We start from the raw sequence: 19,560 nt of genomic DNA, 5'->3' as shown, positions 1-19,560 counted from the left end.
CAGACTGCATGAAAGAATACCTGTGGCAATTAGGTAAAACTGTCAAAGAAGATAAGAGAGTGGCTCAGAATTGAAGGAGGTGGTGACAGTTGACAACACCCTGACTCCATGTAAAACAAAAAATGTGGAAAAGGGGAATTGATGAGGAGGAGGATGATTGTGATGGCATGAGGTATAGCCATCCATGCCAGATCCTAGCAAAGCTTTGAGTTTGTATTGTACCAGAGTCAGGTGATGAAATGTGATGTCATTCCATAAACAGCAGTGAGAGGATGGAACTCACACAGCAGCTTGTTTTTGTTTTTTTTTTGGAACCTGATATATAAAGATCTAGGACAGTTATCACAGTCAGTTGAATTAGCTGAGTTCAGATCATTTTAGTTGGAAGCTCATCAGCTTATCTTGTAGAAGTAAGCATCTCAGCATCTAATTTTGCCTTTCTGTATTAATTAAGCTAGCTAGGGAACAGTTATTCTTTAGACAGTCAGGAAATACAGTGCAAATAGTTAGTGTTTTTCTGCATCTGTCTGAATCTGTCCAACTGTGTTATTTTTATTTCTCCTGTGATTGAAACACTGATGTTTATTGTACTTAGATATTTAGTAGTCTTATGTTTTCTATTTTATTAATTATTATTAAATATTGTATACTTTTCATTGTGGCTGATCTTTTAGAGAATACTTTTAACATCTTTAGAATACTTGTGCTTATTTTATTGACGCCTTGGCCACTCTGAAAAGCCTGACTGCTTTGGTTATACTCTACTATTTAAATTAGTATTGATTTTATGCAGTATAATTGGATACCCTAGTAAGAGCCTGAGAGTAGTTGACTACTGGTAGTGAGGTTACCTTATAGTCTGGGCAGAAGGGGTACAGCTAGTAAATCTGTGCCAGCTGTTCACAGGGAAAAAAAATACCCAGGTATGGGTGTGTCAGCTACTTGGAACTGGGACACAGCACTCCAAACTGAGTCTTGTTTGGGATCTGGGGAAATAGATTCTTCCGTCTCAGGTCTGAAGCGGGTTCCCTGTGGGCTCTTGGGGGGAAACTGTGCTTGATGCAGAAAGCTGCATTTGAAATACTGTGTAAATCCATTCCTGTTTTAGTGACTGTCTCTCACTGATGTCAGTGGTGAGGATTGAGCCTCCTTGATTTCTGGCCCACGGTAAAGAAAGGCCATCACACTGATGATGATGAGGGATAAATACTGACCAATTCCTCCATTCCTATGTCAATGACACCCTCTGCCAAGCAACTGGCTGGACAGAGCCTTATTTCACCAAGCAAATCTCAGACATTCTCACAGCCCACTAATGCAGATCTGAAATAAATTGCAGTACTATAGCAAATGTAAAGTTCCACGAGCTAGTTCATATAGAAAAGTAATGACCCTGCTGTATTGCAAGATAGCATATAAAGCACTTTATAATGAGTTATAGGCTTAGTAAAAAAAAAACAACTATAAGTAGCTTAACAACTCTACCTCAGATCTGTTATTCAATAGACACTATTCATACATCATAACATAACCAGTTTCTTTAAATTGCTTTCTTAAGCCTTAGGTCAGAAATTTGTGTAAGGAAAGTAAGACAAGAGCCTATAAGATGACATTTGCCATATTGCTGAAATCCCATTTTTTTATACATGTACACTGCTGGAACTTGCGTAATATTTGTCTGCACATGACATGTTTTATATCCATAATCTTTGGCAAATTCAAATGCAGTTTCTAATAGCTTCTTTGCAAGTCCACAGCGACAAAATTTATGTTGAACAAACATGCGAAACAGTTCACAAGCTTCTTGATGTTCGGGTAGCCTCTTAACAGCAATTGTCCCTATCACTTTTCCGTCTGCCTCTGCCACCCAAAAGCATGATCCAGGGGGCTTTATATAATACTTTTCAATATTTCCCATTTCAGTCTGTAGTTTTAGTTTCATAAAGTCGGTGAAAATTCTCCAGCATGCATAGTACATGACAGCAGCCAGGGCAGTTGCTGCCAAAATGACATACCATAGAGAGTATGTCAGAGCATAACTAATGCTACCACAGACAAGGAACAAGGCAATACTGGCAGGCTGCCTCAAGGACCACCTAAATCCTGGCATGACGAGTTCCAAACAGCAGCATTTAAACATCTGCCGCACCACATGGTAGTCCTTTGGCTCATAACAACGTATGGAAAATGTAGGCACTCTCTCCCTTCTGGGCTCTTGATCAATACAGGATGTCTTCTGCATCAGGTATATGTGTCTAGTTTCCTAACCAATGAGAAAAAAATGAATAATTAGTAAGTTATGTGGCTAATCTGTTCTGAACAACTGTTTTTTAAGCCTGCATTATTACATACACACAAACTGCCCATATATAAGTTATAAATTATATACATATATATATATATATATATATATATATATATATATATATATATATATATATATATATATATATATATATATATATATATATATATATAAATATATATAGCATCTGGGTGTTCAAATATACACCAGATGGTGAAAATGGGGATATTGGTCAAACTAAGATGGTCAAAGCCAAAAAGCCAAATTCAGTTTTCTGCAGGGGAGGAAATGAAGCCAAAGGCTTCCACACCCCCATGCAAGGGATTAAGCGTTCTCCAAGCCTACTAATTTATAGAATCAACTCGAGATTATTTTGCCTTCAGAAAGGAAGAAACTCCTTCAAAGTTTTCACAACAGTCTAAATTGCTTTTTGGCTAACAGTGCAGTTTGGGCATATGGCATGCCATCAAGCTTTCTAGTTTCATACAGAAGTAGTATTGCATTCTTAACTTTGGAAAATCTCACACCAAGTACCCCCAAAGTAATAGCAACAGAATTTAAACCAAGGCAACTGAACATGGAACATGATATGCAACACATTTTATTAAATGTTTTAGAAATCTTGCAAAATTACAAGTAAAATGTAGTCAAATAACGCACTTAGCACTGAAAGGCTTGGAGGAATTAATTTAGTGATGAATGGAAAGGATTTTTTATCAATTTCATATTGTGTATTCTTAAAAGCAAAGTACAGCATATTTGAGGACTACCTTTTAACCAAAAAAAAAAAAACAGTTTACAACTTAGGTCTAACATTCTATGAGTTTGGATGGTACTAGACAGGACTACTAGTAAAGGAACATAAAAGCATCATGAATACAGTATAATGCATGTTTTGACAATATGCTCAGCTGGTCTGAAAGTAAACAAAATGTGACACTGCAAAATCTGAGCCAGAATGAGAATTTGTATGCTTGCAGTTTGTGTGTATGGCGATGAGAAAAAAAAAAACAGAAAATAGTACTGAAATACTTTACATTAACCATAAATGAAGCTACATCTAGTATAAAAGTAGGCAGTGCTCTAGTTTTACAGCTTTAATAAAATCTTGAGGAGTATTGCGTATTCTATCATGTCTGGCTTCACAACTATAACATTGGTGTTTATACAGTCTTAGATCCACAGTCTCCATTCTACTCAGTGCTTTTTCAGTTACTCTACAAAGCCAATGCTACTTTTGGTAGTACAGGGGGAGTACTGCCGGTAGAAATGCAGTATATAGTCTGGTAAACAGCCCACACCAGTAAACAAATCATCATCATCAACCTCCTTTTTCCCCACTTTCAACATGAGGTCAGGATGTCACATCAACTGCTGTCATATCTCTCTTTATCTCAATTTAGTGCCACTCTCCTACCTTCTTCTATAGTCACACCTGACTGTTGCTGTCACACAATCCATCCATCTCTTGCTGGATGCCTTTGTTTCTCCTTGCCTTCTGCTTTTCTGCACATGTGCCTGGACCCATGTAATCTCTTCTCTTTGAACTCCTGCAAATGAAGCGACTTGGGCTTTTGCTCTTATGCCCTCATTTCTTTGTCTCTTCCACAGTGTACATCTCATCACCTATCTCAAGCACTTAATCTCCATCACCTCTAGCTTCCAGAGCTGCTTTATATTTAATGCCCAGTGTCCTTTTATGGTTGAAATTTTCTGAAATGGGTAGTTTTGTCATTATTGGTTCATGCATTCTGTTTCATTGCTCACTAGAAGCCTGTTCCAAACTACAAACTTAAAACACATTCTAACAAGTGGTGCTGTATTACACAAGGAATATAATTTAATGTAATCAGGTTAATACAATCAGGAAGGTGAATCAAAGAACATATACATGTATGCTTGCTCACAGGATGCAGGAGATCAAAACAGGGGAAGAGACCAGTCACCAATGGTGTCCTCCAGGGTTTGGTGCTGAGACTTTTTCAGTTTGGCATATACATCTCAAAAGTAAAAGGAAATACCAAAGGGCTTTGGTCAACTAAGTTTGAGATGACTGCAATCTAGGAGCAGTTATTGAATCCCCAATGATTTAACCATCATGCAGGAAGGTTTGTCCCAAACAATAAATGGTGCCAGAATCATGAATTGAAACTAAACTTCAAGAAATACATTATCATATCCTTTGGGAAGTCATCTACTCCAGGGAACTGCCAAATTGACAATGCCCCTGAGAACTGACCCAATTGTTTGGCATTTCTGAACTTGTGTGTACAGGGACCGAACTTTTGACCAGCATATTCCCAGAGTCATAAGAAAGTCTATCTATATTGCACAGCTTATAAACAAACTGATTGTGACTAGCTCTAAATATGTTATTGTCCCCCTTTACAAAGCCCTCATTAGGTAAATCATTTTGCATAATTCCCACTTTGGCATGTATCTCTCCAGCCCCATGCAACAATTGGAATACCCACAGAGATACCTTACTAAAAGGATACAAGTCCTAAACAATAGGTCTTGCATGGACCACCTCAAAGATTTATCACTATCCTACAGAGTGCTTAGAGGTGACATGTCTGGCATACAAGGCATCCTCTGACCTAATACAGATGGGCCTACTGAACATCAGCAAGTCAAATGGCATCAGAAATCCTCAGTCCAGGTATCTAAACTGAATGTTGTGGAGAGATGGATATATATCCAGAACAGGCTATCCATTCAAGTAAAACAAAGCTTCATCCCTGCCATATTCAAATGCAACTTGGATCTAAGGATGGGTAATAGAAAATATACTCCAGGATTGCACTTCGTACCACTAATAGATAGAAGCAGTTCCTAAATGCTGCATCCCTTACATGGGTCCCCTCAAATTATCTGCAATGTGATCACATTTATTCTCACTAGGGCGAATATACAATTATCAGCCTTGGGATAGGTAAGATCAACAAGGAAATATTAATTCAAGCACCAAGATGAAAATTGGCTAAGCTTAAAATGTCCTCCAAGTGAACCTATGTTGTGGTAGTAAATAGTTTTTAAAAAATTGACCTTTTTAGATCATTAAGTGCCCCTGTCACCCCCCCCCCCCCGAGTCTTCAACAGCTTCCGGTGCCTCTGGTACCAGAAATACAAGGTCTAGGGACCTGAATTTTGACTGTGATTTAAACAGAACATGTTGGAGAGACAGATATGTCTCCCAGAGATGGTCTCTCCTATGGAACACGCTTTCCATCTGTGCGAAGCTGAGTTCATCTATTGCCCAGTCTAAGTGCAACCTAGACCAGTGGATAGAGAATAGAACATTTACACTGTCCCTTATGGACAGAGGTAGCTTATAAATGCCTGGCTCTCAATATCCTATTCAGATACAGGACATCACTATTTTTTGGGGAAACTTGGCTAGGCTTAGAAAGGCCACCCCAGGTCATTAGCCTAATAAAAATCTATGACCCTATAAGAGTTGTATAGACAAACTGCTTTGAGCATCAACTGTGGTGTGCAGTATCCTCTAGACAGGAGACTATGAATCAGAAACTGTGTGCCATGTCACGTCTAGCCACTTGACACTGTAAATGTTGGCTCAAAGAGATTTGGTCATGTAAACAAATCATAATACTCACAAAACAAATTACCAGTGTAACTCAGGGGTTAAGATCATCATCTCAAAACACAAGGGGTGGTATTCAATCCTAACTTCTGATCACTGTCTGTGTGGAATGTATAACCTCCCATGTGTGTGTAAAACTCGTCTGGGCACTCCTGCTTCTTGGACAAAGCATGCAGGCTAATGGGTTGCTGTAAACTATCCACATATATTTTATTCATTCTTGCCTTTGTGGCTTGAGTCATAACTAAAAAGGTTTTGCGGACCAGTTTACTTACCCATTTAAACAATAAATAATAGGCATTTCCTCAATTTTACAGCAGTGCAAAGGTTCTACATTCTTTATTCATACTTTTACATGCATACAGTGACCAATAATCTGCTGGTCATTCCTAATTCTCCCACTGCACCAGTAAGGGTATAGCCTCTGCAACTGTGTATCCACATCTCCTCCTCGTTATTAAATGGTTTACTACATAAATGCTGCAGTATCAGTCAAGCAGCAAATTCATATTGCTATGTCTATAACCAATATCAGTTTTATGTCTGAATTTTAAGGATGGGTTCTGAGTTGGAGGAGAAACAATATGTGGAAGATAGCACAAAAAAAGTACAGTTGTGTAAAATCTTGCCATAACAGAAGATGTCCTTCTCTTCACTGTTGCAGTATTCTTTACTAAAGCAATCTTCTGCCAAGGGTAGGCCAAAGTCTGTCTAGTATACCAAAGCCTTAGGTTTTCAAGGATGTCTTATGTCACACATATACTCCCCACTCACAGCGTAGGGCATAAAGATGATGTACATACCTCAGAACTGAATAGTCCTAGGAGGAACAACAGTTCAGGAAGAAGAGGAAAACGTGTATCCAGAAGGAAAAAAAGAAGGGGTAGAGAAACAGGGGAGAAGGGAGGGAGCAAATACTCAGCATTGTTACAGGATGATTTTACACAACTGTACTGTCCTTCCATATCACTGTTGCAGTATGCATTACACTAGGGAGAGAATACGAGCTCAAGAGGAAACTTGGGAGGAGAAAGGCCTAGAACAGCCCTCAAGAAAACCATGCATGATAGCTCGGCAAAGCCAGCTCTCACCCTAAAAACATCTAACTTGTAATGCTTAGAAAAGGTATGGACATAGGTCCACGTACCAGCCTCAAGGATGGGATTGGTATCTAAACCTTTGAAAAAAGTACTAGAAGAAGCCACAGCCCTGGTAGAATGAGCCTTAACAGAAGCAGAATGGCTTTTTCCCTTGAAAGAAGTAACAAAAATAAATGGCCTTATACATCTATGAAGAAATGGTTTGCTTGGAAACCGCCATACCTAGAGGTCTGGGATTAAAAGCAACAAAAAGTTGCTCAGACATGCGTATGGCCTTTGCCTTATCCAAATAATACCTGAGCTGTCTATATAATCTAAGGTGTGACGAACCTTCTCACTAACAGATTGCAGGAAAGGAAAAAAGGTGGACAAATGAATAGACTGATTAAGAGACAATTCATTAACCATCTTTAGCATAAAAGAAGAATTATTATGAAGAGATACCCTGTCTCTATAAAAAAACAAAAAAGGAGGAATAACCATAAGGGTCTGAAGCTCAGACACTGTCTTAGCTGAATTAAGGGGCAAAAGACAAAAAGTCTTCCATGTATAATGCTGCAAGGAAGCTGAAGTTGCAGGTTCTGAAGGCATCTGAGTCAATTTTTCAACAACAAATTAAGGTCCCAGGAAGGAGGAATAGGTTTCCTGGGAGGCCTGATATGATGGATGCTTTAAGAAATTGTTTGACCTCAAAACTAGAGACCAAAGGATTCAGAGGCAGACAAGCAGAAATAGATGAAGGGTAAATTTTAGCTGAAGAATACGTCAACCCAGCATGGAGCAATTCTCACCAATAAGAGAACCAGAGGAATCTCCACAGAAAGTGCATCCCAGTTACAGCAAGGCACAACACAGAAAATGTCTTCCATTTGAAAACATATGATTTCCTGGTAGTGGTTCTGGCATCCTGCAGAACCCAAAGCACATCCTCAGAAAAAAAGGTGCCTAAAAGGCATGAAAGCAAGGTCAGGGCCAAAAGGGAGTCTTGCTCTATTCTGAGCAGGACCCTTAGTATGAGAGGAAGGGGAGGAAAGGCATAGAGAGACATCCTCTTCCAAGAAAAGACTGGGCATCCACCTTCTAGCCCACAGGACTTGAGACTGTGGTGCAAAAAAGAGAATGTTGTCTGTTCAGAGGGGAGGCAAAAATTGTCTACCTGAGGAATACCCCACTACTGGACAATGTCAAAAAACACATCTCTGTGAAGCATCCACTCATGCATCTTTGTTACGGACCTGCTCAGAGAGTCTGCCACAGTGTTTGGTTCTGAAGAGATCTATAAATAGCCTGAAGAGTCACCTGATATTGAACAGCTAGATCCCAAACTTGAAGAGCTAGTCTGCACAGAAGGTAGGATTGTGCCCCCTCCCCTTGCTTGTTGCTGTACATCACTGTGGTATTGTCTGCAAGGATTTTGAGAAGCACTGGAAGAAAGAGATTATGAAAGACCTGAAGAACAAGGGGAGATCTCATCTCCTTGATGTTGATGTGGTCTGACCTCTGATGAATGGGCCAAAGATCCTGAACTTTAAGAGGGCCAAAAGAAGCACCCCACCCTGAGAGTGAGGCATCTGAAATAAGTTTCTGAAAGGGGGCTGGGGCTGAAAAGGAAACCTGGGTTGAGAGACAGCTGATGAAGCCACCCCTGAAGCTCTAATTTGAGGCATAAAAGAAGGGACTAGAAAGTCTAAAGAATGAAAGTGCAGCAGCCATACTGACTTTAGGAACCACTGTAGCTTTCTCATATGTAGTCTGGCTAGAGGTAGTATAGGAATGGTGAAAGCTGTGAGTCCCAGAACCCTTAGGAATTCTCTGTTTGTAACTGAGACTGGAAGTGACTGAAAAAAGGCAATTAGAGCAAGAGCCATGGGGGTGGCAGGGAAGCTAGCACGGGAATAGTCTGGAGCATGAGAAACATGATCTGAGAAGAAGTCAGGATGGATTTATGGAAATTTATCATAAACCCCATACTTTGCAAGAGACAAATAGTATAGTGAAGGTGCTGAAGCAAGGTCTCTGTGGAGGAAGCCTGAATGAGCAATAAGCCCAGGTAATGAAAGATTTGCATCCCCCTCATCCTGCAACAAATAATCACAGAAGCAAGGCATTTGGTGAACATTTATAGGGTAGTAGAAGTAAAAGTGTAAAGCAGAGAACTGAAAAGGTAAAGAAACCCCCCCCCAACTGGGCACTTATATGATAATGACTTGGTAACCAGCACAGATGAAGGAGTGTGAAGACAGGTGATCAAAGATGATGTTTGGACTGGTGGCAGAGAAGTTCCGAGGTATGTACATCATGCATATGTGTGACATACAATGTTTTTCAAAAACCTAAGGCTTTGTTAAAGAGACCGGACGTTGGGCTACCCTTGGTAGGGGATCCCTTTAATAAAGAATACTGCAACAGTGATATGGAAGGATATTAAATGCTAACAATTTCTGAAGGGCAGTGAATATTTCTAGGGCTGCAAAAAGCACTGGTATTAAAGTCCATGCTATGTATTTCAAACTGAAGGAAGTATTCATAAGACAGAGCAGAAATCAATGCCATAATATGATAAAACAAGACTACCATACGTACATACTAGCATGAAAGATTTTTTATGAAGGAGTAGATTATTTTTGCCGTAGCTGGATGGAAGAAGTTATTTGTGGAATTAGTTGGTGTGTTATAAAGTACAACTGCAAAAGCGACATTTAATTAAATTGGGGCTCCATTTACATTGATGTGAACCAATGAGAAAAGCAAGTGTGAAATGGAGTACGGCTAAGTGAAGTTCAGCAACTTGACACACATTGAAGATTACATATATGTTGCCCAGTGAAGTAGAATTGCAAATGATTATTTGAGCAGAATAAGTTAAGTTAAAAAGATTTTCAGCCAGCCACTCAGTTTTAAAACAATGCTAGCAAGGTCAGTATGATAGTGTAGAGAGCTAAATCCCTGACTGTGGTTCAGGTGACCTGAGTCAGCGGACGAAGCTCGCTTGTCCATTTTAGGAGAATGGAGGCTCTGACTTGCCACTTGATAGAATATTAGCCCCATTTTCTGCACCTTTGAAGCTGAGCCTATAATTACACCCTGTCAACACACATGTGCATGCAACTTGGAGAGCATGCAAAGGCATTGTCCCTGTGTAGGCAGCAGCAGTAAAGCTGTGAGAGCTGCCATGATGAGAGGGCTCCACAGGACTAGTAAAACGCCTTTTTCTGTATCACCAATTCTCACCTTTGGAGAATGAATGGGATGATAGGGCTTCCCAGACACGAACAAATGGGCTATCTGGCTCAACTCCAGCCTGGGTATGCCAGAGTATGCCTGGCTCTCACACGCCGGGACATGGATTTTATTAGATATGCAAGGGAGAGAGGAAATCCTAAATGAGGTGGAATAAGTGTGATGTTATGTACATCACCACACATATGAAGTTCACTCATGCACCTCCCCCACAGTACTGACAGACTGGCATCCTGTTCACAAATGAAATCACTCAGTCTCAACTAGGAAGTGTCTGATTATGAATCCCTGGGATAAGCGAGCTACTATAATTCACTTAATCCTTCCTTTTCATTCTGTTTCTCCAGCACCCAAGCCTCTAATCAAACTTAGGTTGTACTTAGGGTTCTGCCCCCCCCCCCTTCATCATGGAACTGAGCCATTCAGTTAGTTCTAATCAAGGGATATCTGGAATAGGCTCTCCTCTGAGAATATCTTTCCCTAGTCTTGTTAGTTTATGCTTCTCCCTTCCCTTTGGTTTTTTACTGCGCACATATACAGCCATACATACAGAGGTTGGAATTTCTAAGCCCTTGATCTTATCCTAACCCCTCCAGCATCTTCACAACTTTAGTAGGTCTGCATTTTATACTTTCAGCCAGCTTGATTGGCCTTACAGTGTCTGGCCACACAAAGTTTTCCTGATCCCACCTTCTCAGTGTCAGGTGCAATAGAAGGGTGATCTTAGGAAGTTTGGAATCTACTCTTTGCACTATGTAACACATGTCTTTACACAATCTAGAGTGGCTTCTTTCCTCTTGGTTGAGTAAAAGTATATACGAATTCAACTGCTTCGGCTCAGTTTCCCAATGCTTAACTCCTGAATTGTTGTTTGGCATAGGAAAAGCCCTGCTAGTGCATTTTATATTTATATGGTATCTGTGAGTCAGTTTGTGTGGCCTTTTTTCTTTTCTAATAGGTTCATAGGTAACTACTAGACCAACTACCTTTGGAGGCCATTTTAAGTCTAAGCAATTCCCCTCAAAGGTGAAAATCAAACCCTGTACCTTGTCTTTGTCAGGTAAGCACATTAACCATTATACTAATCTCTACCCATGGTTCTGCACCTTTGACCCTAATATACAGATAGATAGATAGATAGATAGATAGATAGATAGATAGATAGATAGATAGATAGATATAACTAAGGATGGTACGGAGATAAATTCCTTAACATGGAGAAGCAGGAACCTTGCCCCAATAAAATGTTTTTTGCGCAGGTTTTATTAAAATGAAGCTTTAGTCACTGTGTTTTGTTTTTTGTCTGATTGAAGATTCATAAATTTAAACTTGACAAAACACAGGGGAGCCATGTATTGTATGGTCCATAACAAAACTGCTTATTTGTATAGAATTTTGTCTTCATTTGCATTGCTGAAGGTCACCCCCACCAGGAGGATATATTTTCCTTGGATCTCTCCCTTCACTGTCCATAACCATGCAGAGAGCTAGATCATAGTCAAATGGAGTCCTATGATTTCAGTGTCTCATTTCTTGGTTGTCTTTCCTCAGTCACCATAAAAACTGTTCAAATGTTTTGGTGTGCAAACTATTTTCATCTTTACTTTTAAAATGCTTACAGAGATTTGAATTTAATTTAAAACTTTTATTTCAAATTAATGCACAAACACTGATGGGCCATTTGATAAACACAATGAAAACAGACTTAGCAGGAGCAGCAGTAAACTTCTTCTCTTGAAACTCACATTCATTGAAAATGTATCTGGCCAATGGCGGTGAAAGTGTACTATGGGCCCAGGGCTATTTTCAACCTATGAGCCTTGTGCAGACATTTTTAGGACCATGCATAAATGCATGCATTCTTTGATTCACCTTCATGATTGTTTTAAATTATATTTCTTATTTAACACAGCAAGATTTGTAAGAGTGGATTTAAATTTGTAATTTTGAACATTTATTCCAGTAAGTACTGAAACAAAATGTATAAACCAATAATGACAGAAGAACCCATTTCAAAACATTTTAACAAAAAAGGCCACACAAACTGCTATCATTATAATACATCAATATCCGTACTCAGTTATGGCCATTTTATCAGTTGTGTACACATCATTTGTTTGATTCAAGGATGTCCGCAGGAAGTTGCAAGGGGGTGCACTGGTACCCCCCGGAACCAGCTGGCAGGGAGATAAATTTTCTTTTAATTAAAAAAAATATGCTGTTTTTTTTCAAGGGTGTTCTTCTTTAAGAATGCCTTTTGCATCCAGTCACACAAAAGGAACATGTGTTTGCAACTTGTTTTCTTCATCTGAGTCTGTGCGACTGGTGGTTTACATATTCATCTTCATCTCCTGCGTCCGAGCTGAATTGAATTCCAAACGACGTTTGGACTGTGGACAAATGTTCAAGTGAGAGGTAGGTGTGGTGTGTGTGTGTGTGTGTGTTTTTAAGAGGTGTGTGTAACAAATAGGTAAGTAGGGGTGTGTGGATGTAAGAAGTAGCTATATAGGTAGGGGTGTGTATGCGTGTATGTAAGAAGTAGGTAGGTAAAGGTAGGGGTGTCACACATTTTTATTTCTTCCACTCCTGACCTCAAGTTTGTAAATTTCTGTGAATTCCTCAGAGTAAGGCAGTGTTAGCATTTTAACATCCATTAGAAAAGCTGAATTGATGGTATTTTGAACAGTTACACTTACACTGATCACATGAATTAATAAAATATTAAAGCAGATTTTTACAAACTATGATTTGATACATTATACTGGCTTTTAAGGCAGCTTCATGTTGTATAACAGTCTGAACATTTTTATAATGGCTTCCATAGTATACTGTATCAAATCACATGCTCTAAAACCATCTGCTTCTGCAAGCAGTGAGCCTGCATGACAGTTTTTTTAACCTAAACATTTCTTTTATTTATTTCATTTTGTTGACTGGGTGGATATCATTAAGCCTAAGGCATCTTCACAGTGGACAATCAAGGTGCATTTAAAAGCAGTGGACACATTGCACTCACTGCTATTTCACTATAGAGAATAAAAGTGAAAAACATAGTGCTGTATTTTCTGGAATTCTGATGAATGTTGTGCATTTTAATATTTGATGATAGTGAATTCAGGGCTGGACTTGCTTGGCTCAGCATATCACTTGGTTGTCTGCTTTCCCTCCCCTTATTTTGAGAGTTATTTTCATACATTTTCGTTGTAACATACAAAGAATATGTAAGAGAATACATTTTAAAAAGTGTATTTTTGATGTGATGCAACCTCATTCGAACAATTTCGAGAGCATTTTGTAGATGGAACTTTTTCTGGGCTTAGTGGGTATTCATTCTTCCTGTTAAATTAGCATTCAGATTTCTTTAATATTTAAAGCTGATACCTAGAAAAGACCGCGTGAGGCATCATTTCAAGGTAGGAAGATAATTACGGAAGCTGACAGTGGGGGGATACTTGTCGGTCTCTCCACCACTTGGAACAAGAATGGGAATGGGCAGGTGGGTAGGAGAATCCCTGGTGCAGTACAGTGAGACAGACCCATCACAAACTGAGTCAGCCTTATGGCAAAATAATTGCTATTAGGCCCTGAGACTAAAGAGTTCAAGGCTGGGCAGTGCAATTAACAGCAGTCATAGAGACAAAATTAGACGATTATAAAGAAGCCACTACAACATGTGATGTGCAGCTCTTACCAGTTTGTTCTAACAAGCCACAAAGATGCAGGAAATGATCCCCATCCATGTGAGGCAGAACCCATCCCTAACCCTATTTAACTGTAACCTTGACCAATGGAAACTGAAAATTAACCTAGGGTCTGTTGCCTGTGTATCTGATAGAGGCAGACAGTAATGCCTAAACTAACATAACCTCCCCACATAACCTCTATAAACTTCCTAACTAGCATACCCCTCCTAATAAACACCCACGTTACATAAGGGCACAGCTAGGCTTATAAAGACCCTGATAGTCGTTAGCCTAGTATACGACTATAAACCTATGTAGTGAGATGCTAGAGGCCAGAAGGGCACTGGTGCAAGTTCTTATAAACAGGAAACAGGAAGAATAGCTGTACAACATGCGAAATGTAGGGCAGTAGTGATCCCCTATGTACATCCTGGGAACAGATTATGAATATAGCACTATCTACCTCCAAGTCACTGTGGTCTCCATTTCTCTAACTGCAAGGTGGTCATCTTATAATTCATCCTTGCCCACCTGATCAAATTTGTGATTTGTATGCCTCTGCCCTCATCAAATCTGATTTCTTTCAGAACCAAAATAACATTTCAAGAAAACTGAATAAGCCCAAAGGACCTTTTATAGCTGTGTGTGTATGTCTTTGTGTGCAAGTAAGAGAGAGGTAGGACTGTGAGTAGGTGGGGGTCATACCTCTCAATTATTCAGAGTTTTGCCTCATACTTTCAGTTTGTTTCTCATCAAATTGTGTTTTTCCTGGCAAATCATTGAGGAATGAAATCAGAAAATAATGGCAGACATTTGAGATTTAGACATCATATCCTTCAGAAAATGCATACTAGTGCAAAACTTGTTCTATCCACTTTCTAAGGAGGTAGGGGGATGTATGTGTCTGACTCTTACTTGCATCTTGGTGCAGATGTTTTTAAGTTCTATTCCCACAGCATGTATACAGATTTGTATTTTAAAGTGGTTTGGTGCTGCACTCCTGAGTAAGTCCTCCTTTGGGTGAGATGCTTAGTAACTGCTGTTTTTCAGCTTGCCACTCATTCATATTGCAATATACCGGCTTACCATTTTTTAATGTAACAAAGGCAATTTATTCTTCAAGGGTAGTAGGCACTGAATTTTTAGATGAAACACTGAAATATAAACTTGTTTTCTAGCAACAACCTCTTCATTAATTTCAGATCTCTGCAATGTGGAATTATTCAGATGACTTTTACTTCTGCAGAGATTGTGCATATTGACTGATATTGGTAGATTGTAATGACACAAGTTTGAGTGGCATTTTATGCTTGAAATGTTCTGAATTGGGCAGTTTGTCATCATTGGTTCATATGCTTTTTTCATTGCTTACTGGAAAAATTATTAGAACTATAAATTTAAAACACACACTGGCAAGTTGTGTTGTATTATACAAGGGATATAATTCAATTATTGTACATTATAATTAATACAATCAGGAAGGTGAATCAAAGAATGCTTGCATGGCCTAAAAATGTATACCAGGGGCCTATGATTTGAAAACAGCCCAAAGGTAAACTTAACCCACCACTGACCAGATGCATGTTCTTTGAATGTGGGTTTCACTGCTGTTTCAGTGAATGTGAGTTTCAAAGTTAGAGAAGTTTTAATGCTAAGTCTGTTTTCATTGTAAGAATATTGCTTTGTCTAGCAAATGTCTCAGTGTTTGTGCTATATAATTTGAAATAAAAGTTGTAAATGAAATCCAAATATCTGTAATCATTGTAGAAGTATAGTATAAAACAGTATGCACACTGAGAGTTTTGAAAAGTCTGTATGGCAGCTGGAGAGAAATAGCCAAGTAATGGGACACTGGAATGGCTGCGTGGGGGGGGGGGCTCTGGGTTTACACCCCCCGGCAAAAAATCCTGCAGGCTCCCCTAGTCTGATTAAAAGTGGCCACAGTAAGGTATTCCACTTTGTTTTATGCAAATGCGCATTAGCCCTGCAAAGACAGACTAATGACTATCTCAAAAGGATCAGACAATTTTAATGACAGACATCCCTTAAATCCCAGCAATTACAGCTAAATTGTTGACTGCATCCTTATCAGGTGTCTGTGTCAAAATAATTACAGCAGTAAATTATGTACTCGCACACAAATTAGTTCAGCAAAGCCTGTACTTATGGAAACAAAATAAGATGAAGTATTTAGGAGTACGGATTAAAAAGGCTTCTATTACAGCAGCTATGGATATGTAGGAAGAGAGTAAATAAAAGATAATACAAAAAACTGAGAAACTGAAAGCCCTTGTTTATCGATATGGATAGTAAGCTACAAGCAATAAAATATTTTTAGTCCCTTTAGTTTTATATATAGATCAGGTATATTTTTATCAACCAGTGGAGTAGTTGTGGCCAATAATTAATGCAGAAATGGAGGAATTTATCTGGGAGGGGAGAAGACAAGAGTTAAGTAGAATAATTGATCTTCCCAATAAAACAAGGTGGTCCAGGATTACCTGATTTGAAAGGATATTTTAAAGCCACACAGTTAATGCTCATTTATACAACAGAAGCAGAATGTTATAATTCAAGGCGGAAAGAGATGATAACAAAGCAGGGTGGTAGTTTAACAACTAAGGAAAGAATGGGATTTTGGATCCTTGAGAAGAATAGCAACAATCATACAAAATATATTCACAAAGTTGCAGAAAGTATTTTGAGAACTAAACCAACAAGAGAATGGAAAAAGGAGATTTTGCAAATAGGGATGACTGCAATTAGGACTATAGAAATAAGCAAGAGGGGTAGAATCTATTGAAGATCACTGTCGAAGGTAAAAAGGCATTAGCAGCAAATACGTAGAAAGGAAAAGTTTAGAGTGGAATAAGGCCAAGAAGAAGAAGAAGTTTGGACTGAAGGTCAGAGACAGTCTTCCCTATCAGGGATTGATATCAGAGTACAGGCAAAGAGAAAGGGATAGGAGAGTCCTAATTTAAACATCTGCTGTGTTAGAGTTTTTAGTCAAATCTAGAATGAAAGCTGCCATTAAAAAGGGATAATTAGTAGAGCATGTAAAACATTGCATGATAACTATAAGAATCAATCAGAGGAGGTTAGAAAAGATTGGGAAGAGAGATTGGATAAGCAATTGACAGGGAAACAATGGGAGGACATATGTATGGCTCCCAAATATGTAACAAAGTCCAGGAGATTTGGGATTTCTTTTCTTGAATGATTGCATAGGTATTTTTATACCTCAAGCAGACTTCAAAGAATTTTTCCTCTGATAGACAGAAAATGTTAGAGATGTGATTGGGAAGACGGAGGCGACTGGGAAGATGTATTTTGGGAGTAATGAGCTGTCAGATTTTAAACATTTCCAACAGAATACTTTGTCAGAAATATTGGGAAAGCAAATGGTTCTAACTAAGGAAATGATTTTATGAGCTGCTACACAGGATCTGAATTGTCTAGACATAGTAAGGCCTTATTAAATTTAATTCTATGGCTGCCAAAAAAGCAATTGCTAGAAAATGGAAATCAAAATCTAAACCAACTGTATTAGAAGTAGTGAGTATTGTTAAACAGATAAAAGAACTGGAAGAGGGATCTTCAGAAAAGGGAAAGAACAAAGTACATAGAAATAAATGGAAATTGTGGGAACAATATATGCAGAATAATTGTCATGAGAAGGAGTAAGGTTTATGGAATTGCAAGAAGTGATCAATTTATGTAATATTGGACTAAATAAGTGTTATATAAAGAAAGAAACATATATGTAATGTATAATGTATATTAATGAAAAATGTTATTGTAGTTTTTCTTTGCTACTAATATGTGTGTGCTTATGTCTTACATGCCAGTTTCATAAAGGTGTAAGAAATGCAAATAATGACTGGAGTCACATATTTCAAATTTGTTTCACACGACTGCGGTGGTGGTGTTATGGTAGCATCGCTTCACAGTAAGACGTTGTCCTGTTCGATTCTCAGCTAAAGCATCTTCTGTGTGGAGACATGCATGAATGAAGGTTGTGCGTCAGGGCTGGCAGCCCGGTACGTAAAAATCTACTGCCAAACATTAGCGGACTGAAGTTCCGCTGTGGCGACCCTTAACAGGGAAAAGCAGAAAGATACAACAACAAACACACACAATCCGAAGTATTCCAACTTAATTCACACACATATGCACACTAGTCCTGCAAAGCCAGATAAAGACTTTTTTTAAAATGACCAGCTGAGTGCATAAGGTACTTTTATCCACAAAGAACACCCCCCCCCCAACTGCCACCAGCAGTTATTTATAGCCATTTTGTTTACCGTGTGCACCCCTTATTGTTTGGAAGAAATAAATCACATGGCCTTATCGGTAGTTTTGGAAGAACTATATGAAATTGTACAGAGATTAGTAGTATCATAATATAAGATAAGCCAGGTTTAGCACAGTTTAAATAGAAGAGTATCTATGAGGGCATACAAAATATTAACAATCAGATAACATATGCTAAGTCACTATGTGCAATCTCTGCAGAAGTAAAAAGGTAATCTGAATAATTACAATTATCACAGAAATTTTTATTTCATTTAAAAATTTTATTTCAAATTTCAGAGAAACACTAACAGACGTTTTCTAAACAAAACACTCTCATACTGAAATTAGACTAAGTTATGAGAAACAGTAAACTTCTCTTCTCTTAAAACTTACATTTAGTGAAAATGTATCTGGCAACCTATTAAACTACATGAGATGTGCTGGGATTCCTACATAAATAGCATATGATGAAGTACTAATTACCATCTATATGAAGATACTTGAAAAGTGTGTACACCAACAACTCTTACCCTATCTTATTAATAATCAGCTTCTTACCCCCACACAACATGGTTTTAGACCTGGTCATAGTACCTCCACTATCCTTCCCTCCTTCCTAGAAACAATCAACAAAGCCCGTGATTCTGGCCACTTTGTATCCACTCTTTTCCTTGACCTCTCTAAGGCATTTGACACCATTTCCCACAACCTGCTTCTTACCAAACTCTCCAAACTTAACCTATCCCCTTCCTCTAGCCAGTGGCTCTCAAGTTATCTCACAAACAGGCTACAGGCAGTAAAATGGAAAAAAGCTACCTCACCCTTCTTAATACATCCACAGGCAGCCCCCAAGGTTCCATTCTAGGCCTCCTACTATTTAACATATTTATAAATGATTTGTACCAAGCCATTCCAAACTCCAGACTCATTCAATATGCTGACGATTCTGCTATTATCTGTTCCTCCCCTTCCATCACAACTCTCAACAATCTTACACAAGCCGCTTTCTCTTCCACTGAACAGTGGTAGCAAGACAACCATCTGGCCCTTAATACAACCAAAACAAACCTTATGCTATTCAATGCCTCCAAACTACCTCCATAGATAAACAATCCTTCGTAATTACCAGCAAAAGTAATACTCCCCTAGAAATGGTCTCTGATGCAAAATTACTAGGAATAACCATTGATGACCAATTAAAATATGACAAGCATCTACATGTAAATATCAAAAAGACCCACAAAAAACTAGGTATGCTTTACTGTAACAGTCACTTTATCTCTCCCTCCACCAGGATTACACTAGCCAATACATACCTTATCCCTTTCC

At 38.7% G+C, this 19,560-nt stretch overlaps 1 protein-coding gene across 2 annotated transcripts in view; it reads right to left on the bottom strand.

Moving 5' to 3' along the window:
• Nucleotides 1-907: 907 nt before the first annotated feature.
• The window catches only part of LOC122790770 (probable N-acetyltransferase CML5), a 110,808-nt gene continuing 92,155 nt past the window's right edge, over nucleotides 908-19,560 (bottom strand). For both annotated transcript variants that reach the window (XM_044058383.1, XM_044058384.1), the window contains exon 2: nucleotides 908-2,263. In XM_044058383.1, coding sequence (XP_043914318.1) covers nucleotides 1,541-2,263 — 723 coding nt within the window. In that variant the 3' untranslated portion in view covers nucleotides 908-1,540. The remainder of the gene's footprint in view (nucleotides 2,264-19,560) is intronic.

Source organism: Protopterus annectens, chromosome 16.part0, assembly GCF_019279795.1.
Source record: "Protopterus annectens isolate FY-2018-M chromosome 16.part0, PAN1.0, whole genome shotgun sequence".
Lineage (NCBI taxonomy): Eukaryota > Metazoa > Chordata > Ceratodontiformes > Protopteridae > Protopterus > Protopterus annectens.
Note: the sequence above shows the minus strand (reverse complement) of the source record. Positions and strands in the feature narration are given on the sequence as shown.